Below are 24,504 nucleotides of genomic sequence, written 5' to 3'. Positions count from 1 at the left end.
TGCACCAGCTCTGAATGTACAATATCTCTGCGCATAGCTACGCAAGCTCCTGCGGAGCAGGAAGTGATGTCAGACATCGGAGCAAGGCTTCAATTCTTCATGCTCCCCCCACCCCCCCCAGGAAGGTTCTACCCATGGTGGCGATGGAAGCAGGTACTGTGATTAAAGGAACATTACTGGTAACATCTTGTTTTACAATCAGATTTTTTTTTTTTTGTAAGAAAAAAAGTAGTCATAACCAGTAAACTGCTTTCTCGTTTTAGTTCTTCAATAGCAGATCCTAAATTAGCATCAGTTACTTTAGTGCAGCTTTTCATGTGATGCTATTATTTCTTTCAGTTTCCGGTAGGCTGTCTTTGTGTGGCCTCATGTCCTCAGAGATTCACAGCCCTCGCCCATTCTTTCATTAACTTCCATGGACTCTCCTGATTTAGTGGGTCCCTGAGCAGGTTCCCCAGGGCCTATAAATGTGGCAGGGAAGTGCCCTGCACCTGAAGATCCTGCACTGTCACCGCCACCATCATTACCTCCGCTACTGAAGCTCAGAACCTTTAGATCCTGGGTGATGCCGGGATTTGTATTTTTCTATTTTTTTTTATCATTCTTATATAGTAATAGTGGCCTTGCTGACATTTGGTCTGGATTTTATACCAAAGTGAAAGTAGTGAGCAAGGAGTATCAAGAGACGCTCTGTTCCATTATTTTCTGTCCCTCAGTGGAGCACTTGGAGCCGAGTGAAATTCTTGTTACATTCAGTACAGACAAATGCTAAGTCAGTTTATGCTGAATAAGATCTCAGTCTCTCACATTCACTGCTAATGTCCTTCATAATACTTTCATTGTGCCAAAGAGAGCCTCCTTCTGGAGATTATAAGATGTTACATGCACAGGCAACATCTCTAGCTGGGCTGGAAGGTTCTTCTGAATCAGGCCACTGGCACTCAGTACAATAGGGACTATTTCTGCATCTCTATGCCACATTTTCTTGGTGTCAGACTGCATCATTTCATTCTTGAGGATCTTCTCTCTCTCCATCTGAGCCACAGAATAGTTGCTTGGTTCTGACTCCTATCAGCAATGCTCTTCTTGTGCTTTTCTCCTTTACCACAAGCACCAGTTTTCTTGCATTGAGCTTTTTATCCATTCCAATAGGAATGTCCCAGATCACCCCAGATTCTTTATTATCTACGACACTCTTGAGGTCATGATTCCAGTGCTTTTCTTCAGGTTTAAGTTCTTAAATCAAGGGTTTGATTCACATGAGGTTTCTGAAGCATTCTCTGTATTTCCCACTGTATTTATGCTTGTGTCAACTGATTTTCCTCCTCTGCTGATCAGATTCTTTAAAGAGTGTTTTCTCTCATTTTACAAATTCCGTTCCCTGTACGTACCCGGATCAGTCCAGACTGCTGGGTTATGCCTCCCTTCTAGCAGGTGGAGTCAGAGTACAAACTGAAAAGGCAGCTCCTGATAACCCAGTGTGCCATCTGCGATCCTTCAGTATTTCTCTGACTCCAGCAGGTGGAAGGCAGCATAACCTGCAGTCCTGGTCTTACTAAAGTGATTTTTATGTATTACAGATTTTTGTTTCTATGTGCCAAATGACTAGATCAACAGGATAGTGAGTACAATGCAAAAAAAAAAAAAAGGGAGAGAAAGGTTTTTTTCCTTTCATTATTGTACAGTTTAGGAGTTCAGATTCCTCTTGCTTACTTTAAATATTCAGTTTCATTCTAAGCAGGCATTGCTGGGCCTTTAGGCTTCTCAGTTTATTTACCTGGAGAGTCAGTGGCAGCCCGGCGAGTAGGGGAGATATACCGGTGGGCTGGTCCCTCTCCCCTACCAGGCAGAGATGCTTTCATTCCTCTGTTCGGTTTAAATAAATAAATAAATAAAAATACTGAGACAGCCTGCTTCCTTTCTTTTCCCGGGCCTCCAGAAGGGGTAGACTTTCTACCCAGGCAGACTTTTTTTCATGGCGGTAACTGTCATGCTGTGGGGAGTGCAGTGCTCTGCGTGCGGAGAGTCGACAGCGCGACGCTCCCGCGATAGCTTGTGCTCGCGCTGTTTACCTGGGGGCGAGGGCTGTTCTCATCTGCCTCTGGAAGGCAAAAGGTCTCTCCCGCCACCACGAGGGGTTGCTAGACGGGAGCTGGACAGTTCTCCAAAGCCGGATCCGTTCCCGCGAAGTGCAGGAACAGCGGCCATTTTGAGTGACTCGCACTCAGAGGATCCTCAGGGCTCCGGTGGAGGAGAATTCCCTCCACCTCCTAGTTTAAGCCTTCTACCGCCCTCCGGTCCTACGTTCGAGCCTCCGCCTCCCCCTCCTTTTCCAATGGAGGGGGCCTTAAAGAGACAGCACCCTTTTTCATCTCAATTTGTGCTGCTCTTACATAAAGCTTACATGGAGGCAGAGGCTGATTGGTCTAATCAGCAACCACCTCCCTCAAAGAGACCCAGGCCTGCTGACCCCCAGGAGGCTCTTTGGGATCCATTACCTCGGCCGGTTCCTGACTCAGGGACGGAGCCAGATCCATTGCCGGACCCCCTACCCCAAGACCCTGATCAGGATCCAGGTGACGACATGGATTCTTCCGTCCCGGTTGAGGGGGATGATCCACGGGTACTCCGACTGTTTAGGAGGGACGAGCTAGATCCTCTAATTCCACATGTGCTTATGGAGCTGGATTTACCAGTTCCACAATCGGTGGCGGATCGGCACCTGGGGGATCCGGTGTTGTCTGGTCTTCGCGCTCTTCCTAGATCCTTTCCGTTCCACCCAAGCCTCTTACAGCTCATGACTCGGGAATGGGACGCCCCAGAGGCCACGGAGAAGTTTTATCTACTCCCAGATGAATTTTTGGAGCTCCTTAAGAACCCTAGAGTGGATTCGGCCATATTGGCCATTGCCAAGCACACTATAATTCCGGTAATGGGCGGCACCACCCTGAAAGATCTGCAGGACAGGAAGCTCGAGATCCTGCTTAAGAGAATTTTCAAAGTGTCAGTTCTTGGGGTTAGGGAGCCCATCTGTAGTAGTTTCATGCAGCGAGCCACCCTTCGATAGATACAGCAGCTCCTTACGGCACAGGAATTACCCCCGGCGGAGGCAGAACAGGCGGACCAGATGGAAGCAGCAGTCGCTTATATGGCTGACACTCTGTATGATCTCCTGAGAACCTCCTCCCGTACGATGTCATCAGCAGTGGCAGCAAGGAGATTACTTTGGCTGCGCAATTGGTCGGCTGATGCCTCTTCCAAGTCTCAGTTGGGATCCTTCCCTTTTAAAGGGAAACTTTTATTTGGTGACGATCTGGAGAATCTTATCAAGGATTTGAGAGAGAACAAGATTTACAAATTGCCAGAGGACAAGCCCAGGTCTACTCGTCCTTTCAATTCCTATAGGGGTCGTTTCCGAGGTCAGCGGCGTTTTCATCAGCTAGGGCCCTGTCATTCCCACCTCGGCATGCTCTGTCGAGGTCCCAGACTTGGGCACGCTCCTTTCGTGGCAGGAGGCCTCCCCGAGCTGGAACTTCAAGGATTCTCCAACACCAAGTCAGCCCAATGAAGTTACGCCGGCCCATTCCTCAGTTCCAGTGGTAGGCGGCAGTCTCTCTCTTTTTTGAGAGGAAAGGTCCAAGATCACGTCGGATCAATGGGTCTTAGACATTATAAGTCACGGTTACGCTTTAGATTTTGCTCGCCCCCTACGGGATCTTTTCATGGTGTTTCCTTGCGGGTCGCGGACAAAGAGGCATGTGGTACTCCAGACCCTGGCTCATTTGAAGGACCTGTGAGCGATCATTCCGGTTCTGCCAGGAGAGTGCAGGACCAGCAGACATTCCATTTACTTCATAGTTCCCAAGAAGGACGGCTCCTTCCGTCCCATCCTGGACTTTAAGAAGGTCAACAGAACTCTTCGGGTTCCGTGATTTCGCATGGAAACCTTGAGGTCCGTCATTGCGGCCGTCCACAAAGGTGAATTTTTGGCCTCTTTGGATCTCACGGAGGCGTATCTGCACATCGGCATACAGGTGCATCAAAGGTTTCTGTGGTTCATGGTGCTAGGAGACATCAGTTTCAAGCTCTCCCGTTTGGTCTGGTGACGGCGTCTCGCGTATTCACCAAAGTAATAGTGGTGGTAGCGGCATCCCTTCAGCGAGAAGGGATTCTGGTTCATCCCTATTTGGACTGGTTGATTCGGGCGAAATCACAACACCTTTGCGAGCAGGTAGTTCAGTCGGTGTTGCTGCGGCTTCAGTCACTCGGCTGGGTGGTCAACTTTCCCAAGAACCAACTGATTCCGTCCCAAGTGTTAGAGTTCCTGGGGGCTTGTTTCGACATGGTTGTAGGCAAGGTTTTCCTTCCTGTACAGAGAATGAACAAGCTGATGTCTCAGGCTCGCCGCCTGATGGAACTCCCCCTGCCTAGCGTTTGGGACTATTTACAGGTTCTTGGTTCTATGGCTTCTACTCTGGAGTTGGTTCCATGGGCGTTCGCTCATTTAAGGCCTTTACAGAGGGCGTTACTTTCCCGCTGGGATCCCAAGTCCGAGGAGTTTCACCTCCTATTGCCTCTCCTGGATCCAGCCAGAACCAGTCTCGAGTGGTGGCTAGTACCGGAGCATTTACAACACGGGATGGACCTGGAGAATCTGCAGTGGCTGATTGTGACCACTGATGCCAGCCTCTCAGGTTGGGGTGCGGTTTGTCAGTCGCGCTCTGCCCAAAGTCAGTGGTCCCTTCAAGAGTCCCGGTGGTCCATCAACTGCTTGGAAATCAGGGTGGTTCGTCTGGCTTTGCGCAGCTTCCTTCCCCTTGTCCGCCAGTTGGTGCGAATCCTCTCGGACAATGCCACCACAGTGGCATACATTAACCGACAAGGAGGGACACGGAGTCAGCCGGTGGCTGCTGAAGCAGACAAGCCAGTCGGGTTTTCAAGATATCCACAATGAATATGCATGAGAGAAAATTTGCATGCACTGCCTCCATAACATGCAAATTTTCTCTCATGCATATTCATTGTGGATATCCTGAAAACCCGACTGGCTGGTGGGCCCCCAGGACAGGGTTGGGGACCACTGCTCTAGTCCTTCCCTGGCCCCCCGACATCTTCCTATATGTGTTTCCTCCATGGCCTCTGGTGGGCAAGGTGCTGAGACGCATAAAGTCACACCAGGGGCCGGTGGTTCTCGTAGCTCCAGAGTGGCCACGGAGGCCATGGTTCGCAGACCTCATCAACTTAGCAATCTACAGTCCCTTGCGTCTCGGCCACCTTCCAAATCTTTTTCGTCAGGGTCCAGTATTTTTCATTCAGGCAGATCGCTTCTGTCTAGTGGCTTGGCTTATGAGAGGCACCAGCTGAGGAAAAAAGGGTACCCTGAGGCGATGATTTCTACTCTGCTTCATGCTCATAAGACTTCCACGTCGCTTACTTACGCACGGGTTTGGAAGGTTTTTTATTCCTGGTGTAGCGGTTTCAGGTGTCCCCGCGAAGGGCCACAGTAGTTCACGTTCTCTCGTTCTTACAGGAAGGCCTGAAGAAAGGTTTGGCGTACAGCTCGCTTCGTCTTCAAGTGGTGGCCTTGGGCTGCTTGCGAGGTACAGTGGACGGCACTTCCCTTGCGGGTCATCCGGATGTGGCACGTTTTCTGAAGGGAGCCAAACATTTGACTCCACCAGTATGACCTGTCTGCCCCTCGTGGAGTTTGAGCCTGGTCCTATGGGCGCTACGCAACTTGCCCTTTGAGCCTCTTAAGCGGGCTACGTTGAAGGATTTGACACTTAAAACGGTGTTTCTCGTGGCTATTTCTTCAGCAAGGCGGATATCAGAGATTCCGCATTGCTTGCCGGGAGCCGTTTCTATGGTTGTCAAACTCAGGCGTTTTGCTTCGAATGGTGCCATCCTTTCATATGAATCAGTCCGTTGAGTTACCGGCCTTTTCGGATTTGGATCGCGATTCTCCTCAAGCTCAGGAGTTGAGAAAATTGGATGTTCGTCGCATTCTTCTCAGATATTTGGAAGTGACTAATGCCTTTCATTTGTTAAATCATCTTTTTGTATTATGGAGTGGTCCTAAGAAGGGACAGAATGCGTCCAAGGCTACTATTGCTCGTTGGTTAAAAGAATCCATTGCATCGGCGTACATCTGTAAGGGCCGACAGGTGCCTGATGCTCTTAAAGCACATTCTATCAGATCTCAGGCGGCGTCTTGGGCGGAGAGTCAATGTGTTTCTCCTCAGGAGATTTGTCGAGCGGCAACTTGGAAATCTTTGCACACATTTGCTAGGCATTATTGTTTGGACATCAGTGCTCCAGATACCAATTGTTTTGGTAGTGGAGTGCTCCGAGCAGGACTTAACGGGTCCCACCCCAGTTGAGGCGGCTTGGGTACATCCCAGCAGTCTGGACTGATCCGGGTATGTACAGGGAAAGGAAAATTGGTTCTTACCTGCTAATTTTCGTTCCTGTAGTACCACAGATCAGTCCAGATGACCGCCCAGATAGTCTGGTAAGTCCGTTGATTTTCTTTCCTTTGCTTCCTACACAGGAGTTTTGAAGATGCGAAGATGTTGGTTCGTAAGTAAGGAATGGAAGAATCTATACTCCTTACAGCTACATAGTTCAGCAAGTTGGGACTATTTGTTATTAGTTTTTTTGGTCTAGTCATTGGCTGTTAAATTGTTAAGTGGTTAAATGGTGTTTCTTTCTGCTTGGATATTGATTATACTGAAGGATCGCAGATGGCACACTGGGTTATCGGGGGTGCCTTTTCAGTTTGTTCTCTGACTGCACCTGCTGGAAGGGAGGCATAACCCAACAGTCTGGACTGATCCGTGGTACTACAGGAATGAAAATTAGCAGGTAAGAACTAATTTTCCTTTGCCTCTTCCCCTCATGGACTGGAATTTTGGAATGAATTTATTGTATTTATATTCCCTCTTTCAGCCATTTCTAAGTGGATTACATTCAGGTAATACCCAGGTATTTTCCCCGACCCCAGAGGGTTCAAAATCAGAGTTCGTACCTAAATCAAGTGATTTGCCCAAGGACACAAGGAACAGCAGTGGGATTTGAACCCTGGCTTCCCTGGTTTTTAGATCGTTGCTCTAACCACTATGCTACTCCTCTCACTCATTTCTTCCACTCATCAAAAATCATCAGTTCCTATGGATGGAGACCGATTTTGCTGTTTACTTCCATACTACAGTACTTTTTGAAAACTTGGATCTGCTGATGCTGTTAGGTTTGATTGAGTACTATGTTTTATCCCTTGAATGAATCCATTGGAGGACTTTTATCTATGATTTTTGAAAATTTTAATCACAATCAGGACATGTAAATGGTTTTCTTTCAGGGGGTAATTTTTCCAAATGGATTTGGTACATTGACAGGAATGAACTTCATTCATAAGGCAGATTAAGTTGGGAATTAACTCAATCTCTCAACTTTAATGCTAATAGTCTTCTTAATGCTTGCAATGTGCCAAAGAGAGTCTCCTTCTGGAGTTCATAGGCTATGAGATATATATATATATATATATACACACACACATATATATATATATATATATATATATATATATACACACACACACACATACACACACACACACACACACATCAAGGTGCTCCTGGAAATTCTTTATCAGGCGTGTGGCACCCAATATATTTGGGACTATTTCTGGTATTAAGTATAGGGTTAGGGTTTCCTGATACATTTTCTTAGGACCTAAGGATATTTCTTCACTCCATATGATCCATAAAATAGTCAATTGGTGCTGTTCTTGTTTTCTCCTTTTCCACAGTGTCTGGCTTATCAGTTGGAATAGAAATGTGCCAGGTCTCCACAACTTCTTCATTCTCTATAATTCTCTTCAGGATCCTGATCCCAGTGTTTGCCTGGTACAGCAGTGTTATAATATTTACACAATTCCCATTATTCCTTTCTGTATACAGAACTTCTCAAATCAGATCATCACACCCAATGGTGAGGTGTGCAACTGTTTCTGGTTCTGTTTTACAGAGCCTGCATTTGTCTGTTTTATCAGGTTTTTTTCTTTGGAGGCTGTGAACCATCCATTTACCTGTGCTGCAATTATCAGTCTCTCATTTCTATGTTTAAACTCACCATTCCTGTGTCAGGTTTTAGTCATACTGGTTTCTGAAGTGACTTTGTATTTTCCACTATGGCTGTGCTTGTTGTCATTGATTTTGCTTGTTTACTGATTCTTTACAGAGGTTTTTCTATTGTTTTGCAAATTCCATTGCTGCTTTCCCCTCATGTATTGGTAGTTTCACTTACTCCTTCCATTCATGGTAACAATTTTCCAAGCTTAAGGATGGAAGCCAATTATGGCCATTCACTTTCATACTTTAGCACCATTTGAGTATTTGCATCTGTAAGGCCCATACCACATTCAACTGTTGGAGTGTACAATCTCAGCATATACTAATTCTGTTAGATTACTTGATAGATATGGAGTTTTATGGTTTTTGCAACCAATTCTTTAATATCTTTATCAGGCCAGTCTACTATTCCAAAACTATAGGAGAGTGGGTGAATTGCATTTGACTCCTGTGTGGCTTCTCTTGTGTGTTGCAAGTTCTTCCTTTGTTCTGAAGCTTCTACCACAAACAGTACATGGACTTGGTTTCACTCCAGTGTGGATTTTCTGGTGGCATTTGAGGATTTCCATCCGACTGAAACTTTTACCACATTCACTACATGTAAATGATTTTTCTTCACTATGGATTCTGTGATGCCTTACAAGAGTTATCTTCTGACCAAAGCTTTTACCACATTCAATACATTTAAACGGCTTTTCACCTGTGTGGATTCTCTGGTGGCCTTTGCACTTTTCCTTCTGATTGAAACGCTTACCACACTCAGTACATGTAAATGGTTTCTCTCCTGTATGCATTCTCTCATGCATTTTTAGTTCCCCCTTTGTCCTAAAGCTTTTATCACACTCAGAACATGGAAATGGTTTGACTCCTGTATGGATTCTCTGGTGACATTTGAGATGTTCCTTCCGACTAAAACTTTTACCACACTCAGAACATTTAAAAGGTTTCACTCCTGTATGGATTCTCTGGTGCTTTTTGAGTCCTCCCGCTCTTCTAAAGCTTTTACCACACTCACTGCATGTAAATGGTTTGACTCCAGTGTGGATTCTCTGGTGGCATTTGAGAATTTCCTTCCGACTAAAACTTTCTCCACACTCATCACATGTAAATGGTTTTTCACCAGTGTGGATTCTGAGATGCCTTACGAGAGTTATCTTCTGACTAAAGCTTTTACCACATTCAATACATTTAAATGGTTTTTCTCCAGTGTGAATTCTCTGGTGTAATTTCAGGGTTAACTTCAGTTTAAAACATTTTCCACACTGAGAGCATGGAAAAGGTCTCTCTCCTGTGTGGGTTTTCTGATGCAATACAAAATGACATTTCCTATCAAAGTTTTTCCCACAGGTGTCACAGTGAAAGGATTTCTTCTCTTTCTCCTCTCTCTGGTGGATGTCAGAAGTCTTTTGATCACTGTTATTACTCTGGAAGGGTCTTTCTGTTCTCAGGTGTCTCTGCTGGAGGTCAGAAGTCATTTGATCACTGTTATTGCTCTGGGAGGGTCTCTTTGTTCTCAGGTCTCTCTGGGGGAAGTCAGAAGCCATTTGATCACTGTTATTACTTTGGAAGGGTCTCTCTGCTCTCAGGTGTCTCTGGTGCTCAGGAATGTCTGTGAACTCCCTGTCACTTATCTCACATGCAGCGATTCCATCCGGTGAGTTTCCTGCAGGGTCTTGCTGCTTCTTCTCCAATTCCTGCTGACTTTGACTAGTGTCTCCCCCTTGAGTCCTCTGGAAAAGAGTCTCACAGACATTTCTTGATTTTCTTGGTATAAGTCCAAGTACTATAGTGGGTTCTTCTTGATTCTCCTCCCTCTTCTTTTCCTGTATGACCTCATTATCTGCTGGAGATAAAAAGAATTAATCAATCATGTGTTAGTGACATTAGAATGGAAAGCTACCAATGACCTGGGATCAGACTTTTTGAAGGATCACATAATGACCGCATGGGATCTCTGATATTAGACAATTCTGTGACTTAGCAGAAGCTTTATGAGATACCTTTGAAAACTCCTGTGTGGTGTCTTTATAGAAATCTTCAGAAAAGTTAAGAAAATCAATTGGTTCTCTTAACCCTACTGTGTAGGATGCAGCAATAAAGCTGTTGTAATGCAGAAAATTTGGAGATCCCACAGGTCCCTCCTTTAGGATCCCCAAAGGTATGGCTCCTCTGTGCGTATCTAATATTCAATTATTTAAAAACACATATTTTCTGCTTATTGTGGACCTGCTGTACTAAGTGGATTACAATAACAAATTAAAAAATAATCATTTAATATCTATACAATAGTAGCATTTATATATTTATAATCACGCTCTTCCACTGTGAGAGCTCAAAGCGTGCGACAGGCAACATTAAAGAAACTGATTTACAGCAAACATAGGAAAGTTACATATGATTACAATTTACAGTGCACAGTATGCAGTGAACAGACTTAGGAAAGCAGGTTAGAGCAAACAAAACCAAAAAGGCTAAGAGCGAGCAGGAATGCTACACAATTCAAACCACCGAAAGAGAGCATTAGATCGAAGTGAGGAGTTAGTACACAAGACAAGTAGCGGGTATGGGTTTTTTTGGCTGAGAGAGGTAGCAGGGGTCTCTTCACTAGCCTGGGGGGGTGGCTGCAGCCCACAGGCCACTGTAAACAACCAGGTCGCTTAAAAATCTCACATCCCTAACCCATCCTCCCTCCAAATGCTTCCTGGGACAGCAAGGCTTTTGACTGTTTACGAAATGAACAATAATCATCTAAAAACTGCAAAGACTCGGGCAGTGCATTCCGTAAGTTCGGGCCAATTATAGAAAAGGCCCGATTTCTAGTAGCCCTTAAGCATGCAAGCCTTGCGGGGTGAACAGATAATAAACCCTTCCCCTGAGAATGTAAGTCATGGGAGGGGATATAGTGATCCAAAAACCCAGCCAAATATAATGGAGCATTAAACTTCACATTTTAAATGTAATCCCTTGCTGCAGCAGCAAACCAATGCAATTCATGCAGCAGCGGAGTCCCAGGATCCCAAGGTAGGCCTCTTATGTCGAAACGGTTTGAGAATTTTGGAGCACTTGCAAGGCTCGCAGGCTAGAGCTGGGCAGACCAATATATAAAATCAACAGTAGAGAGCAAAAGACAGAAACATGATGGCAGAAAAAGATGCTATGGCCCATCTAGACTGCCTATCCATTCAATTAAATGTAGCCCTTATAACTCCTAACACTCCCTCAGAGATCCCCTGAACTGATCACATGCTTCCGTGAATTCAGATACCATTTCCATCTCCACTAGGAGGCCCTTCCAATCATCCACTACTCTCTCTGTAAAGAAATATTTCCTAAGATTACTCCCGAGTCTAGCCTCTTTCACCCTCACCCCATGACCCTTTCCTTCTGCAGCCTCCTTTCCTGTAAATGCTGTTAGGCCCAAGGCAGAAGAAGGGATTATAGTTTTCGAAGCAAGAAGATGCTGAAGAGTGGTTTGCACCACAGCCCTCTTTTCTGTAGAATGACCCGGAGAAACCATAAAAGTATCAGAGACTGGATTCTCAAACTCTAGGACATAATAAACTATGTTTGAAAATTTCAAGCACCCATTAGTCCATCATAATTTGGGCCCACCTCTGATAAAACCACAAAAAAGACAATCGCCTATTCCAGCACTGGAGATTGGACCCCTAAATACTCTTTGTGCTGATCTGGAGGAGCTGGCTCCCAAGGAATCATCCTTACCAGACTTCTTGGCTCAAAAAGACTGGAACCATGGAAAAGTGTGTGGCCTCTGCTGAAATCTACCGGAGTCACACCGACAACTGTAAGATGAATAAGCCCAGAAGGAAAAGAGACGGCTGAGGGGGATATGATAGAGGTCTACAAATTCATGAGTGGAACAGAACAGGTAAATGTGAATCTGTTATTTACTCTTTCAAAAAAAAAAAAATACAAAGACTGGGGAACACTGCATTAAATAAGTAGCACAGTCTAAAATCAGAGAACATTCTTTTTCATTCAATGCATATTTAAACTCTGGAATTCATTGCCAGAGGATGTGGTTAAAGCAGTTAGCATACCAGAATTTAAGAAAAGGTTTGGACAAATTCCTGGAGGACAAGTCAAACTATTAACCAAGTAGATTTAAGAAATAGCCCGTACTTGTCACTGCAGAATAGTAGCACAGGAAGTATTTGCTGTTTGGGATCTTGCCAGGTGCTTGTGACCTGGATTGGCCACTGTTGGAAACAGGCTACTGGGCTTGATGCACCCTTGATCTGACCCAGTATGGCAAGTTCTTATGTTGTTAAGGAAGATCTGGCCCTATCCTCTGGCAGCCTGGGAACCTTAGAGTCCCTTCAAACCTTGGCCATCTTCTCCACATCGTCTCCAAACAACCACCATCCCTTGAACGTCAACTTGGTTAGACTGGACTTTGATGTGGAGTCTGCCGACCAATTGTATAACATGAGAAGCTGATGGGCCACTACTCTGGAGGCCACCCCTTTAGCCGTGGAGTGGGCCAGATTATATCCAGAATCTGCCAAAAAGTCAGCCCTCAGCTCCAAGAATGGGAAATTCTCCCAACTACTCTTGTGCCCCCTCGCTAGTTGGAGTCCTGACCATGCCACCATACAACAGCATGCTGTGATCTGAAGATTCATGGCAACCACTTCAAAGGCTTGACTCAATCCTCCTAACCTCAGCATCCTTAAACGCAGCACCCCCCTTTCACTGGAATGGTGGTTCTCTTAGTCACTAAGCAGACCAGGAAAACAAAATTGTGCCTTCACCTGAGGATCCAACAGATACATGCCTGCCAGGGATTGATCCCCTTTGAAATTAGCCTCAGGGGTGCCTTCATTCCAGGTCAATCAATTCCTGCACTGCTTCATGCAAGGGAATAAACTAAGAGGACATTCTCAAACTAACTATGATGGGATCCCCTTTCAGCACCTTAGCCAACTCTCTACAGAGAGGTTAACAGTGGTGGGGCCACTTGGCAACAGTGATCATAACATGATCAAATTTAAACTAATAACTGGAAGGGGGACAATAAGCCACATCTGTTGGCTCTTCCACGAGCACACTATTTTTTAAGTTTGCAAGGTATTGAATGTCGAATCTTTTCATTCATTTGGAATATGTATGAGAAATATGCTTATTGCTTGAAACCGCACTAGTGTAGCGATGATTTCAACATCAATATTAATATTTGTTTGTCAGCAGCAGGACTGCGATGCGTCGTGAAGTATAGTAATGAGTCATTAAAAAAAATAGTGTGCTGGTGGAAGAGCCAACAGATATGGCTGATAAGCCCCTGAGGCAGCTCCTAAAAGAGCGAAACTCGGCCAGAGTTGGGCAAGATTCAATAAAAGTCCTTTTTACCGATCCTTCTCTTCGTGTTTATCGCTGCTAGCCATCTTGGATTGGCTTCTGCTTTTTTTTTTTTTTTTAGGGGGACAATAAGTAAATCTGCAGCTCTAACACTAAACTTTCAAACGGGAAACTTTGATAAAATGAGGAAAATAGTCAGAAAAAAACTGAAAAGTGCAGCTGCAAAGGTTAAAAGTGTTCAACAGGCTTGGACATTGTTTAAAAATACAATCCTAACTCTGACAAGGGGGAGGGGGGGGAGGGTTTGGGGAGGGGTGTCTTCTTCATTAGTTTGATTACTTATCCGCATGTATGACAGCTGTGCTATGTCTGGATTTTTCTATCCTGTATGTCTTACTATGCCGGTTGTTTGTATGTTACTGTTGAAAACCAATAAAAACGTAAATTTAAAAAAAAAAAAAAAACAATCCTAGAGGTGCAGTCCATATGTATTCCGCGCATTAAGAAAGGTGGAAGGAAGGCAAAACAATTACCGTCATGGTTAAAAGGTGAGGTGAAAGAGGCTATTTTAGCCAAAAAAACATCCTTCAAAAATTGGAAGAAGCATCCATCTGAAGAAAATAGGATAAAACATAAGTATTGTCAAGTTAAGTGTAAAACATTGATAAGACAGGCGAAGAGAGAATTTGAAATGAAGTTGGCCATAGAGGCAAAAATTCATAATAAAAACTTTTTAAAATATATCCAAAGCAAGAAACCTGTGAGGGAGTCGGTTGAACCATTAGATGACTGAGAGGTTAAAGGAGCTCTTGGGGAAGATAAGGCCATTGCAGAAAGAGTAAATTAATTCTTTGCTTCCATGTTTACGAATGAGGATGTTGGGGAGATACCAGTTCCAGAGATGGTTTTCAGGGGTGATGAGTTAGACGAACTGAACAAAATCACTGTGAACCTGGAAGATGTAGTAGGCCAGATTGACAAATTAAAGAGTAGCAAATCACCTGGACCGGATGGTATTTATTTATTTATTTATTTAAGTTTTTTTATATACCAACATTCAAGACAATAGTCCCATCATGCTGGTTCACATGAAACAGGAGTGCAAAATAACCTTAAACTTGAACAATAGTGTGGAAAAAGCAGTTACATGTAACAAGGAAAAATAGAACTTGGAGTGAGAAGGAAAAAGGAAAAGGAAAAACCAGCTAATTATGGTATGCATCCTAGGGTACTGAAGAAACTAAAAAAAAAGAAATTTCAGATCTATTAGTTAAAATTTATAACCTATCATTAACATCATCCATTACCTATCATTAACATCATCCATTGTACCTGAAGACTGGAGGGTCACCAATGTAACCCCAATATTTAAAAAAGGCTCCAGGGGCAATCCAGGTAACTATAGACCAGTGAGCCTGACTTCAGTGCCAGGAAAAAATAGTGGAAACTATTCTCAAGATCAAAATCGTAGAGCATATAGAAAGACATGATTTAATGGAACACAGTCAACATAGTTTTACCCAAGGGAAGTCTTGCCTAACAAATCTGCTTCATTTTTTTGAAGGAGTTAATAAACATGTGGATAAAGGTGAACCGGTAGATGTAGTGTATTTGGATTTTCAGAAGGCGTTTGACAAAATCTCTCATGAGAGGCTTCTAAGAAAACTAAAAAGTCATGGGATAGGAGGCGATGTCCTTTCGAGGATTACAAACTGGTTAAAAGACAGGAAACAGAGAGTAGGGTTAAATGGTCAATTTTCTCAATGGAAAAGGGTAATCAGTGGAGTGCCTTCAGGGATCTGTATTTATTTATTTATTTATTTATTTTAATTTTTTCTATACCAGCATTCGTGATAATATCACATCAAGCCGGTTTACAATAAACAATGGGTGATAACCGGAACAGAGAACGAAATAATATGAACTATAAATAATATAGATGCAGTTACAATAAACAAGGAGACGTACAACTAGGAGCAAGAAGAAGACAAGATAGAAACTTTAACAAAGTGTATAAACCTGTAGAATGGAGGAATTTCCAAAAATGGATGTTTGAGATTTACAATGAATTGTTACTTGGACCGGTGCTTTTCAATATATATATATATATATATATATATATATATATATAAATGATCTGGAAAGGAATATGATGAGTGAGGATATCAAATTTGTGGACGATACAAAATTATTCAGAGTAGTTAAATCACAAGCGGACTGTGATATGTTACAGGAGGACCTTGCAAGACTGAAAGATTGGGCATCCAAATGGAAGATGAAGTTTAATGTGGACAAGTGAAAGGTGTTGCATATAGGGAAAAATAACCCTTGCTGTAGTTACACGATGTTAGGTTCCATATTAGGAGCTACCACCCAGGAAAAAGATCTAGGCATCAGTGGATAATACTTTAAAATCGTTGGCTCAGTGTGCTGCAGCAGTCAAAAAAGCAAACAGAATATTAGGAATTATTAGAAAGAGAACGGTGAATAAAACGGAAAATGTTATAATGCCTCTATATCGCTCCATGGTGAGACCGCACCTTGAATTCTGTGTACAATTCTGGTCGCCACATCTCAAAAAAGATATAGTTGCAATGGAGAAGGTACAGAGAAGGGCGACCAAAATGATAAAGGGGATGGGACAGCTCCTCTATGAGGAAAGACTGACGCAGTTAGGGCTGTTCAGCTTGGAGAAGAGACAGCTGAGGAGGGATATGATAGAGGTCTTTAAGATCATGAGAGGTCTTGAACGAGTAGATATGAATCGGTTATTTACACTTTCGAATAATAGAAGGACTCGGGGGCATTCCATGAAGTTAGCAAGTAGCACATTTAAGACTAATCGGAGAACATTCTTTTTCACTCAACGCACAATAAAGCTCTGGAATTTGTTGCCAGAGGATGTGGTTAGTGCAGTTAGGGGTAGATTTTCAAACGAGCGCGAACAGCCTACTTTTGTTTGCGCTCCAGGCGCAAACAAAAGTACGCTGGATTTTAGTAGATACGCGCATAGTCGCGCGTATCGGCTAAAATCCTGGATCGGCGCGCGCAAGGCTATCGATTTCGTATAGCCTGCGCGCGCCGAGCCGCGCAGCCTACCCCCGTTCCCTCCTAGGCCGCTCCGAAATCGGAGCGGCCTAGAAGGGAACTTTCCTTTGCCCTCCCCTCACCTTCCCCTCCCTTCCCCTACCTAACCCACCCGCCCGGCCCTGTCTAAACCCCGATCCTACCTTTGTCGGGGGATTTACGCCTCCCAGAGGGAGGCGTAAATCCCCGCGCGCGAGCGGGACCCCTGCGCGCCGGGCCGCGACCTGGGGGCGGGTACGGAGGGCGAGGCCACGCCCCCGGACCGCCCCGGGGCGTAGCCATGCCCCCGTACCCGCCCCCAAAACGCTGCCGGCACGCCCCCGAAACGCCGCGCAATCCGGCCCCGCCTCCCGACACGCCCACTCCGAAAACCCCGGGACTTACGCGAGTCCCGGGGTTGTGCGCGCGCCGGTGAGCCTATGTAAAATAGGCTCACCGGCGCGCAGGGCCCTGCTCGCGTAAATCCGCCCGGTTTTGGGCGGATTTAGGCGAGCAGGGCTCTGAAAATCTACCCCTTAGTGTAGCTGGGTTCAAAAATAGGTTTGGATAAGTTCTTGGAAAAGTCCATTAACGGCTATTAATCAAGTTGACTTAGAAAATAGCCACGGCTATTAATTGCATCAGTAGCATGGGATCTTCTTAGTGTTTGGGTAATTGCCAGGTTCTTGTGGCCTGGTTTGGCCACTGTTGGAAACAGGATGCTGGGCTTGATGGACCCTTGGTCTGACCCAGCATGGCAATTTCTTATGTTCTATGGTAACCTCATCTAGCTGCAATGTGTGAAAAGACTGAGATCAGGGATGGAAATTCATCCCTATGGAGAATTTCTATTTATTTCCCTCTTTCTTTCCTCTATACACAAATGGCTTCATCAAAACAAGCTCTCTCTCTCACTATTGGTAACTCTGAACTTATGATCTTATCTCGCTATCCTCCTCTAAATCTTCCAGATAAATTCCCATTCAATGGTCACTCCATTCCCGTCACAAATTACGCTGCACAATCTGGGGATTCTTATTGATCCCCTCTTTGTCCATACTCACTCACATTAAAGCTAGAACCCAATCCTCTTTTTTTTTTTTTTTAGAGACTCCACTTATTCCGCCATTTCATACCAATATTGGATCTCCTGGATTTTCACTCTTTTCTGGCATGGGCTACTGTAATTCACTCCATGTTGAACTTCCTGCTTACATTATGTGCCCATTACAGATAATGCAAAAACGCCGCTGCTCGTCTCCTCACTGGCACTACACCAATGCAAGATCACATCACCCCTGTATTATTCTCTCTACACTGGCTTCCCATCTCATACCAGACAAGGTACAAACTTGCTTAACTATCAGGTACAACCTGCTTAACAATCAGGTACAACCTGCTTAACAATCAGGTACAACCTGCTTAACAATATCCCCTCCCCCCTAGATCACTGCTACGTTAAAGATCTATACATTCCTCAAATCAGGGCCTCCTTGATGTTCTATCTAATAAATACATGCATCTGGGCGAGATGAATGTACGTTCTCCATCGTAGGCCCCACTCTATGGAACTCTTTACCGGCTGAACTGAGATCTATAAAGGGGATGCAAAGCTGTTGAAAAAGACCGTGAAGACCCACCTCTTTCAGCTCACTTATAAAAGATCACTTACGAAACCGTATGTCTATGAAGATGTATATTTTAATGCTATACCAATGATCTTATATGTGTTTTCATTTTATATGAGTGGTTTTTTGTATCCCGTCCTGAACCATGGAAGGGCGGATAACAATTTTTTAAAATAAAATAAACAAATAAGCCGCAGAATCCACCTGTGGGCTTCCCCTGAAGGGGGGGGGGGGGGGGGAACGACATCTCCCTCCATGGCACTGTCATCATCAATAGGAAAGAAAAATCTGGAGATTATCCAAGCAATCCCCTTAAGGACAAGGATTTCCTCACCCTCTCCGTCCCCTGATGGATCCTCCATTTCCCTTCCAGGGATGCAAGGAAATTGCAGGAGTAGAAGGCAAAGGTCTGCAGACCCTTAAAAATACTCCTCCCAGGAGTTAGAAGACAAAGGGGCAAGAGGCACTGCCCAATCAGAAGGAGGGAGTGAAACCATCTGTTCTAGAGTTTTCTGCGGGGATCATGAAAGTGGTCATGTGGGGCTTATCAGGGGCCCTCTGCCCTAACATGGCCACCAAGTCCCCTCCCGTGGAGAGAGAGAGGCCTCATCCATGGATCCCTCCCACCTGAGCTGCTGACCAGGAAACCCCCACTGAAACAAAATCACAGTAGGGGTTGCAGGCTACAAAATGTGCAGCTAAAAGATAGAGGTTTATTTAGATAAAGTATGGGATATCCCAGGAGAGTGTAAGATTACCAGCAAGGCAATTCAAAAGCAGTTTCAGAGAGCACTGAAAACCCAATAGATTAAATAGGTCACACCTCCAATTTACACACCAATGAGCTAGTTTGTTTGCATAACATTTTCCTAATTGTTTGGTATTATAATTTTCTCTCATGTTAAAAGGACTGGAATTCTTGTAATATAAAAGTGTGAACTTTGACATATTTTTAGCATATATTCTAGCATTTCAGCATATTCTGGCATGACAGCAACCTTGAATAAATTTACAAGTATAATCAATGTAACATCACAGTGCAGTAATGATTTTCTACTTAACTAGTCTGGCTTTATAGGAGAAAAACCTTCAAAACCTACACAGGCATCTGCCTCCGGGCCACATTCTTTACATAAGCACAGAGCTTTTCCTAGCTTTATGATGCTGAGGGAACAGGCTATGTACAAGGCCAACTTCCTCCTGCACAGACTGACCGGTGCAATCTTAGTCTCTCCACGCGGTTGCTCTGCTGGCATGTCAAAAACAACCACCAAGTTATTTACCCCTCAGAGTCTTCCGATGCTGAATACCAATGCTTCCATGTCTATTTGGGAGACCCCGATCTCCAGGGAAATGCCTACAAAGCTCTTGAATCCAGATCCTGTAATCTTTTCTGATATTCGTATAATTTTGTTTCCCAAAAAAAGCAACAAAAGGTCTCAACAGTATAGCGCCCAAAGAGAAGTGGCAGACCCAGCACCTTAAAAGGAATGGAGTGTGTGTACTAATAACAGAGATAATGCAATCCTTACCAATAGATATCAGGGTCTCATAATTCTCCTTCATCACCTCCCTGTAAAGCTCCTTCTGTCCTTCGTCTAAATACCCCCACTCCTCCTGGGAGAAAGAGACAGCGATGTCCTCAAACGTCACCGGCACCTGAAACACAAACCAGAAACACTCAGGGACAGGTGGGGGTACTCAGCTGGCTTTAATCTCATATTTCCTAGTGTGTGGACAGATGGACTCAGGACCAGTGGGTTTATGCTCCCCTGCCAGCAGATGGAGATGCCGCAAACTGACGTCACAATATATATAACCCTGCAATGACCCCAGCTTGCTAGTATTCTCCGTCTCCAGCAGATGGTGGATGTGCATCTCCCTAAGGGGATTGCTTCAGGCTTTGGAAGGAGAATTTTAAATTGAATAAAGAAAAACCCCGCTCTCCTGCGGTGTTACCAAATCGTCCCTCCCGCAGTTGAGAATTCCTGAGGTGATTTCCGTGGTCCCTCCACTGTGGGCCTTGGTCTGGTAACTGGGTTTCCCGGAATGGACTTAGCTGATTGTACAGATTAAAGGCAGCGAGTGCAGGAGACCGAGCACGGTGGTGACAGCAGGTGCCCTCTCCCCCCTGCAGCCAGAGACCATCTCTGAAGTCAGCCGGTAAGTGCTGAGCTCAGGTAAATTTAAAAAAAAAAAAAAAAGAGAAAGATTTTACCATCAGAAACAGAGACAGGTTAGAGGGGTCTCCGTGCTTGATGCGCCGTCCCGACATTCGTTCCCGCTCCTGTTGGGGTTGGGGGAACTACGCACACACTGACGGATTGAGCGGCCCCGGTGGGCTAGGCCCCGCAGTTCGGCTTCTTGCCTGCGCGCCGCAAGGTAGGCCGCCACCGGCGTTTTTCGCGTGCTCCTGTGCGCGCTTTACTGCCCTCTACAGGACGCCGGTGTGCGCAGGGTGTTGGCACTGCGCACGCGTTGTGTGTTCACTTTGGGCACGCCTTTTGTGCAGACGCCATGGGTTAATCTAGAAAGAGGGCATGGAACATCGATTTATATCGGTGTAAGATATAGACCAGAAACAAAAAGTGTGTGGGGTGAAATGAAAAGAAAATTTATAATAGCTCACACGACCCAGGGATTGATAGGTCCTCAGCTCAACAGAATCAGAGCACAGACCATCAGAAGGGCGTAGCTGCTTCTGCACTAATTTGCAATCTTTGGATCTTTGCAGGGTCTACCCAGAGCCCATAATACTTAATATCAAGGACTGACTACATTCTAGGCTCCCAGGACTTATTTCCCCGAATTAGTGCTGCTGGTGTCTCGGACCACGCCCTTAGCTGGATCAATGGCGGACTCAAAGATTTTTTTTTAAAGGGTGGGAGACTTTTATGGAGATTTCCATCCTTTCTGAGGCAAGAGAAGGATTTTCCGGCCTTTTTACAGTCTAAATGGGCTCAATTTGCATCCCACAATTCTCAGCACACTTCGACTCCCCCGAGCCTCTTCTGGGAAACTAGCAAGGCTGCGCTAAGGGGAGAAATAATTTCCTACTTGAAAAGTAGGAATAAAGCGGCTAAAGGGAGCGAGCCTCCATTCAGAATCCCAGCTGAAACCGGCGAAAGAAAAAAAAAATGATGATTTGGCATCCTTCTGAGGAAAACCCAAATTGGAATACACTGCCACTCTTGCTAGTTTACAGGCCAAAGAGCTCATAGGAGGCTCAGATATTCTGCGCATCACATTTTTCAAATATGGGAACAAAGCAGGTAGACTTTGGGCCAATGCAGTAAGGGTTCCACCGGATAAAACTTACATAGATAAACGGAGAACTCGTCGGGGCATCAACCGGATACCTGAGAGACTCTGAGACGCTTCCATGAAACGCTTTACTCAGAAGACTGAACCAGGGGGGATAAGCTGAGGAGGAATCCTTTTTTTTCAGGATGTGACAATTCCACAAGTTACGGAACAACAACAATTGGCTTATTTAAGTAGATCCCTCCAATCTTTTGAGATCTTAAATGCTATCCAAACGAGTAAACAAGGAAAAGCCCCGATGGGTTCTCATAGGACTATTATAAAATTGTACAAACTCAGATCATTGGGCCCCTCAGACTTTTCTATATGGAAGCTCTGGAAAAAAAAACGCTTTCCCCGAGAGACTTCAATAAGGCTTATATAACAGTATTGGCAAAACCTGGGAAAGACCCCGCACACACAATCTTCTTCCTATAGATCAAGCTCCCTGTTAAACTGCGATTTAAAAATGTACACGAAAATTCTTGCCGACAGATTAAGTGTGGTCTCTCCACCTATCATTCCTCTTAGTCAGGTGGGATTTGTAAAAGAACCGTTCGGCTGGTACTCGTATAGTTAAATTGATTACGGCAAACAATATTCCATTCAGTCTACTGCAGTGAGTGTTTTGACTCGGGAAAAAAAAGCTTTCGACCAAGTCTCTTGGCCTTACATTTTTCTGATCTCCAACGATGTGGGATCCGGGGAGACACTGTCAAGAGCATTTCCCTTTTATATAATAACTAGCCGTTAAGCCCGTAACAACATTTAAAGCCCGTAACGTACATTTAAAAAAAAATTTTTCAGTCCATTTCCTTCCCACTCCCTCCCCCCTCTAGTCTCCCTCCCTCTCACCTTCCCCCCTCCCCTCACTCACTCCCCCTCTCTCAATCCCCTCCCCTTTCAGCTCATCCACAACCGGGAGACGGAAGATTTCAGGGGGGAGGGGGGGTGTCCCTCCCTCCCTCACACGCGCCGCTGCTGCTCCTGCTCCTCCCAGCGCCTTTTTTTTTTTTTCGGGCACGCTCCACTCTGACAGACGTGCTCGCCTGCGCATGCGCGGTAGAGCTGCTCTCTACTGCGCATTTGCGGGCCATCGGTCAGAGCCCATTTATAAGGTAGATCTGAGTTCCCATATGCTTGCTAATGAGGGTAACTTCAGCCTTAGCTGTATGAAGAGGAGTCTGACATTGATGCCCCTTGTCCCCTCGGTTATATTTGCTATCAATAGCCCCATTACTACGGAAAACTGATGAAGATGCTGATTTATTTATTTATTTATTTCAAATTTTTATATACCGGCATTCGAGACAGCAGTCACATCATGCTGGTTCACATAAAACAGGGGTGCATAGTAAACATAACTATAACAAAGGTGCTGAAAAGGCAGTTACATATAACAGGGTGATAAGAACTTGGGTGAGAAGGAAGAGAAAGGATAGGTTATTAATTTAAATATGTAAAACAATAGAATGGATAACCAAGGTGTAGTTGGAGATTAGTTGACTATGTTGGCGTCCGGGAAGGCTTGTAAGAATGTCCAGGTCTTTAGTCTTTTTTTGAAGGTTGAGATGCAAGGTTCTGTTCTGAGATTTGAGGGGATGGAGTTCCATAACGGTGGGATGGCTGTAGAGAAAGCCCGGTCTCTTAGTGTGCAGTGTCTGGTAGATTTGGACGGTGGTACCTGTAGCGATCCCTTGTATGCATCTCTAGTCGGTCTTGATGAATTGTGTAGTCGGAGGGGGATCTGTAGGTCGATGGGAGCCAGTTGGTGGGTGATTTTGTATGTGGTGAGAATGGCCTTGTACATTATTCTAAAGTGTATGGGTAGCCAATGGAGGCTCTTTAGTATGGGGGTTATGTGGTCCCTTCTCCTGGTATTTGTCAGAATTCGTGCAGCTGCATTTTGCACCATCTGGAGCGGTTTAGTGTATGAGGCGGGAAGGCCGAGTAGGATGGTGTTACAATAGTCTAATTTTGAGAAAATAATTGCTTGTAGAATGGTTCTAAAATCTTGGGCATGGAAAAGAGGTCTAATTCTTTTCAGCACTTGTAGTTTGTAGAAACAGTCTTTGGTGGTTTTGTTAATAGTGGCTTTGAAATTCAGGCGATTATCAATTAGGACTCCTAGGTCTCTCACTTGTGTGATTGTTGGCGTGGCTTGTTGTGCAGAGGTGATGGTGTTATTTTCTGAGGCGATGAGCAGGAGTTCAGTTTTGCCGGAGTTTAATACCAAATTTAGGCTGGTGAGGAGGAGTTTAATTTTTTGAAGGCATGTATCCCAGTAAGCCAGAGTTTTTGCGAAGGAATCCTTAATGGGTATCAGGACCTGGATATCGTCCGCGTAAAGGTAGTGTTTGAGGTTGAGGTCGGTGAGAAGTTGGCATAATGGTATAAGGTAAATGTTAAATAAAGTAGGAGACAGGGAGGACCCCTGTGGGACTTCTACTGACGACGGATGTTGAGAGGATTCTTTGTTCTGTATCTTGACCTTGTATCCTCTATTGCTGAGAAATGATATGAACCAAGATAGTGCTGTGCCTGAGATGCCTATGGAGGCTAACTGGTTAATGAGTAAGGCATGATTGACGGTGTCAAAGGCTGAAGAAAGGTCCAGTAGGATCAGTAAGAAGGCTTGCCCTTTATCGAGGCCCAGGATGAGGTGATCCGTTAAGGAAATGAGGAGGGACTCCGTGCTTAGTGTTTTGCGGAAACCGTATTGTGATGGGAATAGGAGGTTGTTTTCTTCAATGTAGTTTGAGAGTCGGGTGTTCACCAGTTTCTCCATAATCTTAGCTATGAAGGGGAGGTTGGTGATAGGTCTGTAGTTGTTAGGGTCATTAGGATCTAGATTAGGTTTCTTCAGTAATGGTTTAAGAGAGGCCAATTTTAGGTCATCTGGGTAAGAACCTTGTGTTATTGAGCAATTTATGATGTCTGACAGGGATTTGGAGATGGAGTCGGGAATTGATAGAAGCAATTTCGAGGGGATGTGGTCCGAAGGGTGAGAAGATGGTTTCATTTTCCGTAGAATACCTTGGATCTCGATGGAAGAGGTT

At 44.7% G+C, this 24,504-nt stretch overlaps 1 protein-coding gene across 2 annotated transcripts; it reads right to left on the bottom strand.

The window, feature by feature from the left end:
- Positions 1-5,068: 5,068 nt before the first annotated feature.
- On the bottom strand, positions 5,069-19,729 carry LOC115083718 (zinc finger protein 501-like). 2 transcript variants are annotated; one of them, XM_029587703.1, is made up of 2 exons: positions 19,675-19,729; positions 5,069-9,972 (listed from the first exon to the last, which is right to left on the bottom strand). In XM_029587703.1, the coding sequence occupies exons 1-2, from the start codon at positions 19,706-19,708 to the stop codon at positions 8,546-8,548; spliced, it is 1,461 nt and encodes a 486-aa protein (XP_029443563.1). In that variant the 5' UTR covers positions 19,709-19,729; the 3' UTR covers positions 5,069-8,545. The 2 variants fall into 2 exon arrangements, with proteins under 2 accessions (XP_029443563.1, XP_029443564.1); XM_029587704.1 differs by having other exon boundaries at positions 5,069-9,969; positions 19,675-19,727.
- Between the last annotated feature and the right edge of the window lie 4,775 nt (positions 19,730-24,504).

This window comes from Rhinatrema bivittatum, chromosome 2, assembly GCF_901001135.1.
Source record: "Rhinatrema bivittatum chromosome 2, aRhiBiv1.1, whole genome shotgun sequence".
NCBI lineage: Eukaryota > Metazoa > Chordata > Amphibia > Gymnophiona > Rhinatrematidae > Rhinatrema > Rhinatrema bivittatum.
The sequence above is the reverse complement of the archived record's forward strand: the minus strand, read 5'-3'. Positions and strand labels throughout refer to the sequence as shown.

What these genes read in the sequence shown, in the direction of transcription:
- LOC115083718 (XM_029587703.1), bottom strand. Translation starts at nt 19,708, where the DNA reads ATGAAGGAGAATTATGAGACCCTGATATCTATTG. An exon ending in TGAGACCCTGATATCTATTG is followed by an intron (nt 9,973 to 19,674) that starts GTAAGGATTGCA and finishes TTTTATCTCCAG; the next exon opens with CAGATAATGAGGTCATACAG.